The following is a 12,861-nucleotide window of genomic DNA, read 5'->3' as shown; positions in this document are numbered from 1 at the left end:
TATATATATATATATATATATATATATATACAATTAAAATAATATGAGTAAATTTTATTGTAATGTAAAAGGTACATCTTTTATCTAAGTAACTGCAACGATTAATTTTCAAGTAAAAAAAAATTAGGCTATTTAGTGAGGTAGATAAATAAATCTGCCTGAGATACAATATAGAAAAAAAGTTTGCTTCAAAGCATCAGCATTGCCAATTAATAGACTAATACATGTAATCTTAAAATCATTAACCCACTAGGCACGGATTACTGTCCTGTTATAGTTGCATTCTTTAAATATGAAAGCTCTTTGGTCTTTCCCTTTATCACTCAACTGTATCAACAGAGCCGCTGGGCTTCACCGGAAAGCCCTAAATGGTCATCCACATAAATTGGACACGCCCACTTACATAGATAGCGGGGCTAATTATCATATCCTGACTGACTTTCAGCCAGGAGCCACAGCTGGAATTTCGCTGGCTCTCCTATTTGAACTTGCACACACGAGAGGACTATATAAATCACTTCCGAGGAGATTTTGATCGTATTTTCGTCCTACCTAGATATAAAAGTTATAACTTTGTCTTTTGGCTGTATTTGGATTAGTTTTCCCCTCGAGACAACATGTTAAATTACGGGCAAATGAGACTTCACATGCTTCTATTCGTCCTGCTTGTATTCTTCATGAAGGCTTGTGTCTCAGGTGAGTCTCATACCTGCGCCATAATGACTTAAAGAGCCTGATTCACTTCGTTAATTTTCTTATTCATAACTTTAGATTCTTTCAGATAGCCTGATGTATTTTAGTACAGACCTGTTGTTGTATTTTGATGCATTTCAATTGCTCTTTTACAGACACATTTCCTAAAGCACAGAATGTCGCCTGGTCCTCTTTTAATTTTAAGACCATTTTAACATGGAGCCCAAAACCAAGGAATTATTCATACACTGTCGAATTTTCAGAGTAAGTTGGGCATTGTTGTGTTATTATTGTACAATGAGTAATCAGGTTGTTTATTATTGAGTTCATAGTTATGAATAACTTTAAATGCGTATGAAAAATTAGCAAATTCACCCCTTCATATTTAATGTAAAACATTAAATCTAGTATATTTAAAACCATTTACAATTATCCCAGGTTTAATATACAAGTAAACACGTTTTGTAAATGCAGGCCTACGTAGTCACAACAGAAAGTAGACTTTTTAAAATTCTTGTAAGATGACAATAATCTCTTAATGACTGAGATCACACTGATTCTGACCCATTAATGTCATCATTTATTGATTTTCTTAAAAAGACTGATCACTGTGTAATCTGAGCATGGTAACAAACTGATAAAAGTGACACTTTTTTTTTGTATGTGTAAACTGTGAAATTATAAACAATATAATGAAATGTGTTTTCACAATCTAGTATGCATTCTCAGTATTAAACTCTCACATGGTGTAGCCTAGATTTGACAACACTTGCACATATCCACACCCAAGACTTATTACAGCAAGCACCAACCTGCTGCTGGTTTTCAAATAATATAATATACGTTTGATACAAAATGTTTTCGTGAAGATTTAAATGTCTGTGTAAAATGATTGTAGAATCGGTCAGAACAGAGAACGGAGCCCTCACTGTATCAGGACCATGGAAACTGAATGTGACCTGACTGCAGAGTTTAAAAACTTGAAGACCAATTACAACGCTGATATCCTGTCTGAGCCCATGCGTGGCGTCTCTTCTGATATAATCGAGTTCCCTCACACCACATCCGAGAGATTCTCCCCCTACTATGACAGTTAGTATCATTCAAAACCAACTTACATATTTTACCCTATTTAATAAATAAAGAGCTTAAGTTAGTTTTCTGGTCTTAGCTGGTTTAAGCTGGTCCCTGCCCAAAAACACCCCTTAAAGGAATATTCCAGGTTCAAAGCAAGTTAAGCTTAATCAACAGCATTTGGCATTATATTGATTGAGGCACTTACAATAGAAGTGAACGGGGCCAATCTGTAAACATTAAAATACTCACTGTTTCTAAAGTATAGTCACAAGATGCAAACAGTATGCCTGTTAATATGATTTTAATGTGATAAAATCGCTCACTAACTTTTTCTGTGTGAAGTTACAGCCAATTTTACAACTTCATTGCCTAGATGTAATGTCAACAAACCCTAAAATTGCTGTAAAAATTACAATTTAAACAACTTTACAGCTCAAATAAGTTTTAACAGGAGATTTAATGTAAGTGCTTTTATAAAATTGTAAGCTTCACATTTCAGTCTTTAAACGCTCAAAACATTGGCCCCATTCACTTTCATTTTAAGGACCTCACTGTAACTTCTATTTTTGGAAAAATGAAGGATGAATCAAAATAAGTTTTTCTGTGGTAATCAACATTATGCCACAAATGCTGTCAATTGAGCTTAACTTATATTGAACTGGAAAAATTCCTTTAAACCACCCAACTGTCCAGGCTGGAAGACCAGCTAAGACCTGTCCACCATCTTAAGCTTGTTTTTGCTGTTATGGAACCTGTAGATTGTGAACCATTATAAAGGTTTCCTGCTTTGTATCCCTCTCAGCTATCATCGGCAGACCAGAGTTTAAGATAAAAGTCAGCAGCGACAAAAGGAAGATGACACTCTACGTAACAGACATCCAGACGTCTCTCTTTAACGAAAACAAGGAGAGACTAAGTATTCGGGATATTTTCAAGGATGAACTGCAGTATAAGGTTACCTATAAAAAGGCAAAGAGCACAGGGAAGGTTAGTGTCAGTAAATTATACTATGTCTGTTTTCATGGTTAATAAGCACTAAACAGACTTAACTATGCCATAAACTACTGAGTCTGGCTTGGGACACTGTTTAAAGTCTGACTTCCTTTCCTGTCGTACCATACCTTACACAATTTAACTAAATTCTAAACATGTATGCATTTAATCATTTTGGCACCCTGCACTCATTAGCTGTTTTAAAAATGAAACATTTATCTTTTGGCCATGAGCAACCCACAGCTTTGTTTCTGGTACCGAAAATAACATGTTGCTTTTAACTCTGAGGGGAGAGATCATATTAATAAAAAAATAAATAAAAAAAACAGACAATTATAGAAACATTCTTTTATGCACATTTTTAATTAGCAGTGTGGGATGGAAAATACCCTCACAAAAATGTATTATTGGGATGGCAACCACAATTTCTGCCAAAAAATAAAAAAATTAAATAGTGATGACGTTACTGGGTAATTGGTATTTAAAGGAATATTTCAGGTTTAATACAAGTAAAGCTCAATCAACAGCATTTGTGGCATAATGTTGATTACCCCAAAAATACTTTCGAATCGTCTCTCCTTTTCTTCTTCTTCTTAAAAAAAAAGCAAAAATCGAGATTACAGTGAGGCAATTACAGTGGAAGTGAATGGGGCCAATTTTTGGAGGGTTTAAATGCAGAAATGTGAACCTTTTTATTTAATAAAAGCACTTGCAATTATTCTGCTGTTAAAACTCATGGATTATTTGAGCTGTAAAGTTTAAATGGTCATTTTTACAGTAATTTTAGAGTTTAAGGGTTTGCTGACATTACAACGTCGTGGCAACAAAGTTGTAAAATGTTCTATAAGTTCAAATAGAAAAGGCTAGTAATCAATTGTATCACTATATCATGTTAACACGCATATTGTCTAAGTCTTGTTGCTATACTTTTAAAATAGTTAGTATTTTATACTTTTTTTAAATAAAAGGAGGGGCAAGTCAAAATGTATGTTTGTGTTAATCAACATTATACCACAAATGCTGTCGATCAAGCTTAACTTGAATTGTACTCGGAATATTCCGTTAAAAATTTCAATATTTTTGTCAACATTTGCTTTCACCATTCCGTTTATGTTTTTCACTCTTTTTAAACATCTTTTTGTATTCACTAGTTCATTGTAAATGAATTAAAATGAGGTCATAAAGATGGCATGTATAATTATAAAATAATTAGCCAAATAGTGTATTTAAAATAGTTGAATGCAGTATAGACTATTACAATAAACGTGTAGCAATATACTTGATATTACCCACCAGTTTCATATAAAAACAAAAAGTAAAAAAATAAATTCTGAAAGCTTCTTAAAGAAGATTGCACATTCATTTATCATGGTTTTACAGTAGTAACAGACTGTAGTAACTTTACTATTTGGGCTGCATCTACAGGAATAGAATGCAGGATGCCAAATACTATTTTGTGATATATTATTTGTTGTGTTTGCCTCAGAAAGAAGAGATCGGTAAAAGTAGCGTCATCGAGCTGACAGGTTTGGACCAAGGAGTGAGTTACTGTTTTAACGTTCAGGCCTACCTTCCCTTCCGCACACAAGACAAACAACTCGGGGAGCTCAGCCACATCCAGTGCTCACCGGAAGAAAACATGTCTATCTTTGAAGGTAAAGCTTTCACACTTTCATTGTAAATCACTTTGTATACATTTAATCAATATGTTTTTCCCTGGAAATCAAACCCACAACCTACAGGAATGACCCCGTCAGGGATTTTCAGTGCAAAAATTCCAAGAGAAGCAAATGGGAATTTGCCTGATAGGGAGTGAGTGATTCATTCTTCCAAAATAGATTCACTCCCATGACCTTGATTGTGGCAGTAATGCATCTCTTTATTAAGTGTTGCTAGTATAGTATCCTATCAGAAGATATTACAGGCCGTGTGAATGGTTTGATTCACAGCAGATATGTGGCAATTTAGCTGATAAGAAATGTGTCAATGGGGCTGATAATGATACAAGCTTGTGAATTAATCATCCGAGTGTCTTGGGACCTTTAGAAATGACAAAATCCCTGTGTTTTCTGTAAAACGTACCAGTGAATCATATATTTGCATGACTTTAATAATGTTGGTGAAAATGTTTCTGCAGAGTACAGCATGGGTGTGATCGTCGGGGCCATCCTGATTATCATCCTGGCCATATCGGCAATCATTATCATCATTGTGATATGCTGCAGACGAAAAAAGAGAGCACAAAACACAGGAAAAGAGGGATTACCGCTTAATGGAGTGTGAGGAGAGCGGACGGATCATTTTGGTACGACTCACCCTTATAAAGGGAGGATGTGTCCTAATTCAACATTCCATTGTAAAACTGTGGAATCTAAACTTGCGTTTCTGTGAAACCTCAAAATGTAGATATGTTAAACATAATTTAGCAAGACAGCCTTCATTCTGATAGGTGGTGGGTTATTTTGTTTGTATGCTAAATTTACAAATTCTATCTACTTTGATGTTGCTAACTAGTGGAAGTACTGTATGGTTTTGTGCACATTTGGGAGAATCAAATCAAAACATGTTTTATATATATGAGAGATAACTAATTTATTTATTTAGCTATTAAAGCGGTAAACTGCATTAGTTTTTAACGAGCATCCTTGAAAGTCTCATCTTATTTAAGCTGTTGCACATTCCAAGTACACATAGCTAACCAGCTATCACAAAATAATAATAATTAAAAAGTGTGGTTTGTTTATGCTGTTTGGTTTTGATTAGTATATTTCTAATATTTTACTATGGACATGTGAAGCTTGTTGGTAGTTATCTGGATTTTATTTTTATTAATATTTTTATTAAAACAAATTAAAAAGTATGCACAAGCAGACTATTTAGCATGCAGGTGTTTGTCTTTAAATTACATTTTATATTATGCAACATATGTGCAAATATCAAAATTAGTGAAATGGCGCCCCCAATGGTAAATTAGTAGAACTCAATTGAATGTAACTGAACAGTTCAATCAAACCAAGGCAAGTTTATTGATATAGCATATTTCATACACAATGGCAATTCAAAGTGCTTTACATAAAAATGATCAAGAAAATACAAAATAAATCAAGCTTTAAAAACAATTAAGTTCAGAAAATAAAATAACAAATTATTTTGATTAAATTAGAATGTTTTATTTTGTTAAATAAAAAAAAAAAACATAATTTATAGCTAAAATGCACTTAGTACAATTAGGAATTAATGCACAGGCAAAAATAAACTTTGTCAATGTGACTTATGTTAGAGGGACTTTAAATCCAAAAAATTGAAATGATGTCATCATTTACTCACTCCCATGTTTTGCCAATCCGCTTTGACTTTCCTTTTCCCGTAGAACACAAAAGAAGATGTTTCACACCAGATGTTTCAGAAAGTCATATGTGTTTGGAACAACGTTAGTGTGAGTGAAATATGACAGAGATTTTATTTTTGGCTAAACTATCCCTTTAAGAGCAGACAATTATTAATGTTAGGATTATGCAAGAGTTAGAATGTGCGTTTAGGAACAGATGTCTGGTAAACACATTTCCCATCTGGTTGAATGTAACTTATCAGCATTTTACTTGGATTGACCTCAAAGTACACAAATGCTCCTGTCGTCTTATTGACCGCATTGGAAAAGAGTTGCCAAGATGATGGGAAGCTGTTCTTGTGGCCAGTGAACGTCTCCTCGACAACTCCAGTTCCACTGACAACGTACGAACTTCCATCGTCTTCTCTGATAAACTGATGGAATAGAAAACAATCTGTTAACTTTCAGCTCTTTTGTTTTCAACTCACTTTATAAAGTGGATAGTTCCAGTCCAGGAAGCAATGCAATGATTCAGTCGTATATACCACTGCGCAGGACCCATACTGGCCACCTACAGAGTCATTCAGGTTTTGAACAACACGAGGGTTATGAAGAATAAATGTATACCTTTAACACAGTTTACATGTCAAGGACTATATCTTGTAGCGGAGGGATACCACTAAAATTATTTGCTTACTAAAATAGCAATTTTATGAAAACCTACATGTATGTACTATTTTAATTTTATTTTGTAGTAAGCATTTTATACAAGCAATATGACACACAAGTCCATGCTATCTTGTGAATATAGTTATGGCTAAAGGGGTTATGCTTAGTCATAACTATGTCATTGCAATATAGCACAACCGTGTGCACATTTATAGTTTAAATAATGCAATAGTGTGTGATACTGCTTGATTTTCTGTCACCTAAGAATGTGATACTCAAGATACCAACCTGTAGACTGTGGTCATGACCAGATAGATATAAAGAAACGTTGTACTTCTTCAGTAGGGGTCTGAGATTCTTCACTAGACACTTGGTGGGACCATGATGGCCAATGGACCAGACTGGATAGTGACCAGCCACAATGACAAATTCTGACCTGAGGAGTAATATACAAACGATAGCTTTAGACCAGATATCTTTGTTGCATATTAATGTTTCACTTCTGTTGTGGAAACAGCTGTGAGAATTTGCATGTGCAGGTTTATTCTTAGTGGAATTTTCTACTGTGTTTTCCCCTAAACATGTGAGGGCATATCTGGTTGTCAAGCGTTTGTACACCAAACATATGATTTTCTCAGGTGGCGAACACTCCTGTATACTTTTAAAGGACTGTTCTGGGTTTGTTTATTTTTAACCAACTTTAAAATATGATTATAATGAGATAAGACATTACTTTATATGGGTTAACATGACAAAAAAGGTTATCAAGAAAAAAGAGATGTAAGATATACAGTTTTGGAACATCACAAGGGTTAGTAAATGATGACAGAATTTTCATTTTTGGGTGAACTATCCCTTTAAGGGATGTTCATATTTTCAGTGTGGAATGCTAGTAGTGTTTTTCAGGTGCTAGATCTGGGATTTGGGAAAATGTGAGTGTGTTCTAACTAAGCTGTTGAAGGAGTGAGAAAGAGAGAATGAGTGTGGCAAGTTGGGACCTTTGAAAACATGCCCAAAAAATCCTGTTGAAGGACATATGTTTGCTCGATAAAAAACAAATCACATTGTCACATAATTAGTCACGTTGGATTTCAGTTTGTAGCATATTTGCCATCTTATAATTACTCTATGATTGTTTTGGTAGATATATTGGACACCCAAATAAAGTTGAATGAAAATTCAGTCATCATTTATTCACCCTCATGTGGTTCCAAACCTGTATGACTTTCTTTCTTTAACAGATGAGCTCTTCTGTTGTGATTACTGTTGCCATGGCAGCAGCAGCATCTCTGATTATGGGTAGTATATTTCTTCACCAAAAAAAAAGGAAATTAAACAATATTAAAAAGATTAAGTTGAAAACTCACTGACTTATGGCTTCTACAGATGCATATACCATCATTAAAAACCTTAAAGCTCACAGTAGCTCTCTATAAGAAAAATCTCTATGGAGAAAATGACAATAATTTTTACTTCTGGATCTCTGCTGTTGCTCACATTTATTGCTGTCCATAATAACTTTAAACTCACTTAGCGTTTTGAAGTTTCTCCTCTATCCACTTCATCTGTTGGTTAGAAGCAATTAAGTCTTCCGGGCCTACTGGATCAAGTCCATCATAGGTGTTCCCGCACAAAACCACCGTGTCAATCATCAGAACCGTAAGGGATGTGTTACTGTGAGGAACTTTGAAGTTCAGTTCATAGTAGAGGTCGAGATAGTTCCTATCAACCATTAACAAAACATTAATGGCTATGAATACATTTTTCAGTATGAAAGAGAAGATCCGCTGACCTCTCACTTACCATCTTTCAGATTGGTTTGAGTAGGCAATCTGGGCTGATACGTTTCCACGGTGATCGTGATTTCCCGCCAACAGGTACCATGGCACAGTGATGAGCGCAGGGTGGGAGAAAACGCTCTCATAAGTAGACTGGAGAACAGAGCATTAATTAATAACGTGATCATATTTACATTTATAAATACAATGTTAATGTTAATATGATTATTAAGCCATTTTGGCATATTTATGTTATGTTATAATTGATAAATGATAACTGCATTATTAGTTAAAAGTTATACATTTTAACTGAAGGCGGAAAACAAAAAGGTCCTATGAGAGTACCACCGCAGTGACTGCTTTGTGTGTGTGTGTGTGTATTATACTGTAAATATATTTTTGTATAACAAAAATATTTAATAATAATTAATGTTGTTTTATATATATATATATATATATATATATATATATATATATATATATATATATATATATATATATATATACACACACACAAAGCCGTGGCCAAAAGTATTGGCAGTGACACATTTTGTGTTTTGCACAAAAGTTTTCTGCTTCAGTTGTTGTGGTGTTGATTCACATTGTTTCTAGATTATTGTGCAGAGTGATCAGAGGCATTTTTATATTAATTTAAATAATTCACAAAACCCCAAATTTCACATTTTTTTGTTCCTGCTACAAAATGACCAGCTAACATCATTTCACTAATCATATCAGCTGCACCTGTGAAAGTGTGAACGAGAACAAGTGAAATCACTCTATCATACTGATTGGATTATAAGAGCAGACAGATTGCTATAAAATGAGGGAAGAAGTGCCTCCAATCATTGTGTTCTTGTTAGCAATGGTTACCTCTAAAGAAAGACGTGCAGCCATCATCGCTTTACATTAAAATGGCCTCACATGCAAGGAAATTGCTTCAAAGAATATTGCACCTGAAAGAACCATTTATCAGATCATCAAGAACAAGGAGAAAGGTTCAACTGCAGTGAAGAAGCTTTCAGGACGTCCCAGAGTGTCCAGCAAGCGCCAGGACCGCCGCCTCCTGAGGAGTCAGCTTCGGAATCGTGTCGCCACCAGTGCAGAGCATGCTCAATATTGGCAGCAGGTTGGTGTGAGTGCATCAGTACGCACAGTGAGGCGAAGACTTTTGGATAATGTCCTGTTGTCAAGAAGGGCAGCAAAGAAGCAACTTCTCTCCAAGAAAAACATCAAGGACAGACTGAAATTCTGCAGGATGTACAAGGATTGGACAGCAGAAGACTGGTGCAAATTTATTTTCTCTGATGAAGCCCCCTTCCGACTGTTTGGGACATCTGGAAAATCGATAGTCCGGAGAAGAAAAGGTGAACACTACCATGAGTCCTGTTTCATGCCAACAGTGGAGCATCCTGAGACCATCCACGTGTGGGGTTGCTTTTCATCCAAGGGAGTGGGCTCTCTCACAATTCTGCCCAAAATCACTGCCACGAATAAAGAATGGTATCAAAACGTCCTGCAAGAGCAACTTCTCCCAATGATCCAGGAGCAATTTGGTGATGATCCGTGCATTGTCCAGCATGATGGAGCACCATGTCACAAGGTAAGAGTGATAATGAAGTGGCTCAGAGATCATTACATTGAAATTTTGGATCCGTGGCCAGGCAACTCCCCGGATCTTAATCCCATAGAGTACCTGTGGTCAATCCTCAAAAGGCGAGTGGACAAGCAGAAGCCCACAAATTGTGATCAAGTCCGAGCACTAATAAGACAAGAATGGATCACCATCAGTCAGGATTTGGCCCAGAAGCTGATATCCAGCATGCCAGAGCGAATTGCAGAGGTTATGAAGAACAAGAGTCAACACTGTAAATATTGACTCATGCATATATTGAATGTTTTTTGCCAATAAAAGTCTTTAAAACTCATGAAATGCTTATAATTGATTTTCAGTATACCATAGAAACATGTGAAAAAAGAATCTACAAATACCGAAGCAGCAAACTTTGCAAAACACTAAATGTATGTCACTGCCAATACTTGGCTGTGAATTAATTTTTTTATATGCCGATTAATTAATTGTATATATAATTTTTTCCCAAAAATCCCCCCAAATAAAGATTATTAAATTTATGATTAAATACATATAAATATATAATTATATATTTAAAAATACATTATGAATATAATATAAATATAAGCCTAATTAAAATACATTACTTAATTGTAGCAGATGAGTAAAATATTGATTAGATAATACGAAAAATAGCTTTTCTATGCCAAGAAGTCTATGGTATCACTATGGTATTTTGGAAATGTTCCATGGAAGTACCTTAATAATGTTTTTAAGGACCTTGGATAACCATGTGTAAAGAATACCAAAGTGCATGCATTCAGTACTAGGGTATACAGTGTGGTCCAAAAGTCTGAGATCAAATTGAAAATGTTGGAGTTTTTTTTCTTCTTCATTTAAAACAGGAAATTAAAAATTGTAAGATTTTTAGGATTTTAAAACAAGGAAAGTTATGACGTTAAAGGAAGAAGAAATCTTTCAGATTCTTTAAGATAACCAATCAAATGTGTGTGTTGAGCAAATGTATGAAATGTGTTCATGTGAACTCCTATGTACAATCTAATTGTACAGATTGTTTTGTTTTGTTTGTTTAATTAGATAAAAAGAAGCATTTTCACTAGTGATCTCAGACTTTTGGAGCCCACTGTATATCAAAGAGCCATCTGATTTCATCACAGTACTTTTATGTAAGGCTTTATTTTTATAGCGACTATGACAGCTTCCGTTTCTAAGATTTGTTTGATTTTGATTCTAACTATTTTCCTTGTCAAACACCAATGTTTGTTTTACATGAGTCAAAGTTACATTGATCTCACTGTGGTATAATGAGGAGCCATCCATCCTGTTGTCCTAGCTGAAGTACAAATTTGACAGTTAAACTATTGAAGAACTATGGTAAATAAGGGTTAAAGCTTGACTGGTGATCAGTGCTTCAGCCACAAGAGGGACCTATCCATCTTTTTATACTGTGTACACTAAACATGTGCCGAGATCATGTAAAGATTGTGGCAGATCACTGAGCTAGAGAACCCTGCACACTGTCCCACAGTCTGCTGTTCTGCCTGACAGATATGAATTACAAAATCTCACTAGAGTAACATCTGACATGTTGCAAGGCCTTGAAGCTAGCATGCTGCATTTTTTTTGCAGAAGCTTTAACAGATTTGAGCAAATTTCACAAATACTGATGTTATCTAAGCAATCAGCCTCTGATGGGGGTGGATCGGTTCATACAACGATAGTGGTTTTAAAAGGATACTTCACACAAAAATAAAAATTCTTTAATCATTTACTCACACTCATGTTATTGCAAACGCATATAACTTTATTTCTTCTGTGGAACACAAAAGGAGAAATCGTTAAGAGTGTACTGGTCGTTTCCCCCCATGCAATTACAAAGAATGGAGACTGGAGAAGTCAAACAGAGCTAGGGCAGATGTTGAGATTTTCAGTGAATAATTACTTAAATGTTGTCCTGTCCCCATTCTTTGTAATAGCATGGAAAAAAACAACAAGCATTCTTCACTAGTTCTCATTATGGTTTGGAATGACATGAAGTTAAGTAAATTATGACAGCATTTTCATTTTTGGGTGAACTTTCCTTTAGACCTGCTGATCAGACCTTGAAGCGTGTGTCATACATGTCCCTGACACCGCTGAAGTAGAAATGATCTCCTAAGCTGAGGACAAAGTCCAGGCCTGAGCTCTCAGCAGTTCTGCCCAGTTCATTGGCCGTGTCCAACTCATGTGATGTGTAGTAGGGGTATAAAGGAAGCCCACCCCAGTCTCCAATCCCAACAAACCTTAGAGAGGCTGCGGAGAGAGAACACATGAATATTGACTGAATATTGTTAATTTACTTAGTTCCGCATGACTGTCTATATTCACATTTAACAGCATATCATAATAGACTCACTCAAAGTGAACTCGGTTCACACTTGATCACATGAAAAATTCTCACTGAACCGGTTTGTCTGCATCATATGACCGCTGATAGTGATACATTTGTTGACATTTGAAAGCATACAGAAAAAAATATAATAGAAATGCTCTACCTTGTTCGTTTGCTTGACATGGCGTGTAGAGTATCTGAAGACAGAAGATAAGAAAGGGGGTCAGCCACGCCATAGAATGACCTAAGATGGTTGATCTGATCCTATAAACGGTCACAGTTTTAAAGTGAAGTTACGGGTACGAGAGTCACACATATACTGACAAACCACAAACAGCCTAAGTCTCTTTTTGCTGCA

The 12,861-nt window shown here is 35.3% G+C and overlaps 2 protein-coding genes across 2 annotated transcripts; one reads left to right on the top strand and one right to left on the bottom strand.

Moving 5' to 3' along the window:
- Positions 1 to 424: 424 nt before the first annotated feature.
- f3a (coagulation factor IIIa) lies at positions 425 to 5,636 on the top strand. Its single transcript, XM_052114115.1, has 6 exons — positions 425 to 696; positions 849 to 957; positions 1,592 to 1,785; positions 2,573 to 2,757; positions 4,250 to 4,418; positions 4,901 to 5,636. The coding sequence occupies exons 1-6, from the start codon at positions 618 to 620 to the stop codon at positions 5,044 to 5,046; spliced, it is 882 nt and encodes a 293-aa protein (XP_051970075.1). The 5' UTR covers positions 425 to 617; the 3' UTR covers positions 5,047 to 5,636.
- A 184-nt stretch (positions 5,637 to 5,820) lies between these two features.
- acp5b (acid phosphatase 5b, tartrate resistant) lies at positions 5,821 to 12,844 on the bottom strand. Its single transcript, XM_052114114.1, has 6 exons — positions 12,667 to 12,844; positions 12,234 to 12,424; positions 8,564 to 8,691; positions 8,291 to 8,482; positions 7,049 to 7,196; positions 5,821 to 6,525 (listed from the first exon to the last, which is right to left on the bottom strand). Exons 1-6 carry the CDS (start codon positions 12,737 to 12,739, stop codon positions 6,286 to 6,288), a joined length of 972 nt encoding a protein of 323 aa, XP_051970074.1. The 5' UTR covers positions 12,740 to 12,844; the 3' UTR covers positions 5,821 to 6,285.
- Between the last annotated feature and the right edge of the window lie 17 nt (positions 12,845 to 12,861).

The sequence above is a fragment of the Xyrauchen texanus genome, chromosome 41 (assembly GCF_025860055.1).
Source record: "Xyrauchen texanus isolate HMW12.3.18 chromosome 41, RBS_HiC_50CHRs, whole genome shotgun sequence".
In the NCBI taxonomy this organism is placed as follows: Eukaryota; Metazoa; Chordata; class Actinopteri; order Cypriniformes; family Catostomidae; genus Xyrauchen; species Xyrauchen texanus.
The sequence above is the reverse complement of the archived record's forward strand: the minus strand, read 5'-3'. Positions and strand labels throughout refer to the sequence as shown.

Excerpts from the sequence above, each read along its gene's own strand:
- f3a (XM_052114115.1), top strand. The coding sequence starts at position 618 with ATGTTAAATTACGGGCAAATGAGACTTCACATGCTTCTATTCGTCCTG. Across the intron at positions 958-1,591 it reads TACACTGTCGAATTTTCAGA|AATCGGTCAGAACAGAGAAC; the intron begins GTAAGTTGGGCA and ends AAATGATTGTAG. Across the intron at positions 4,419-4,900 it reads AAACATGTCTATCTTTGAAG|AGTACAGCATGGGTGTGATC; the intron begins GTAAAGCTTTCA and ends ATGTTTCTGCAG.
- acp5b (XM_052114114.1), bottom strand. The coding sequence starts at position 12,739 with ATGGCGTGGCTGACCCCCTTTCTTATCTTCTGTCTTCAGATACTCTAC. Across the intron at positions 12,425-12,666 it reads ATGTCAAGCAAACGAACAAG|CCTCTCTAAGGTTTGTTGGG; the intron begins GTAGAGCATTTC and ends CTCTCTCCGCAG. Across the intron at positions 7,197-8,290 it reads GAGAAACTTCAAAACGCTAA|GTCAGAATTTGTCATTGTGG; the intron begins GTGAGTTTAAAG and ends ATTACTCCTCAG.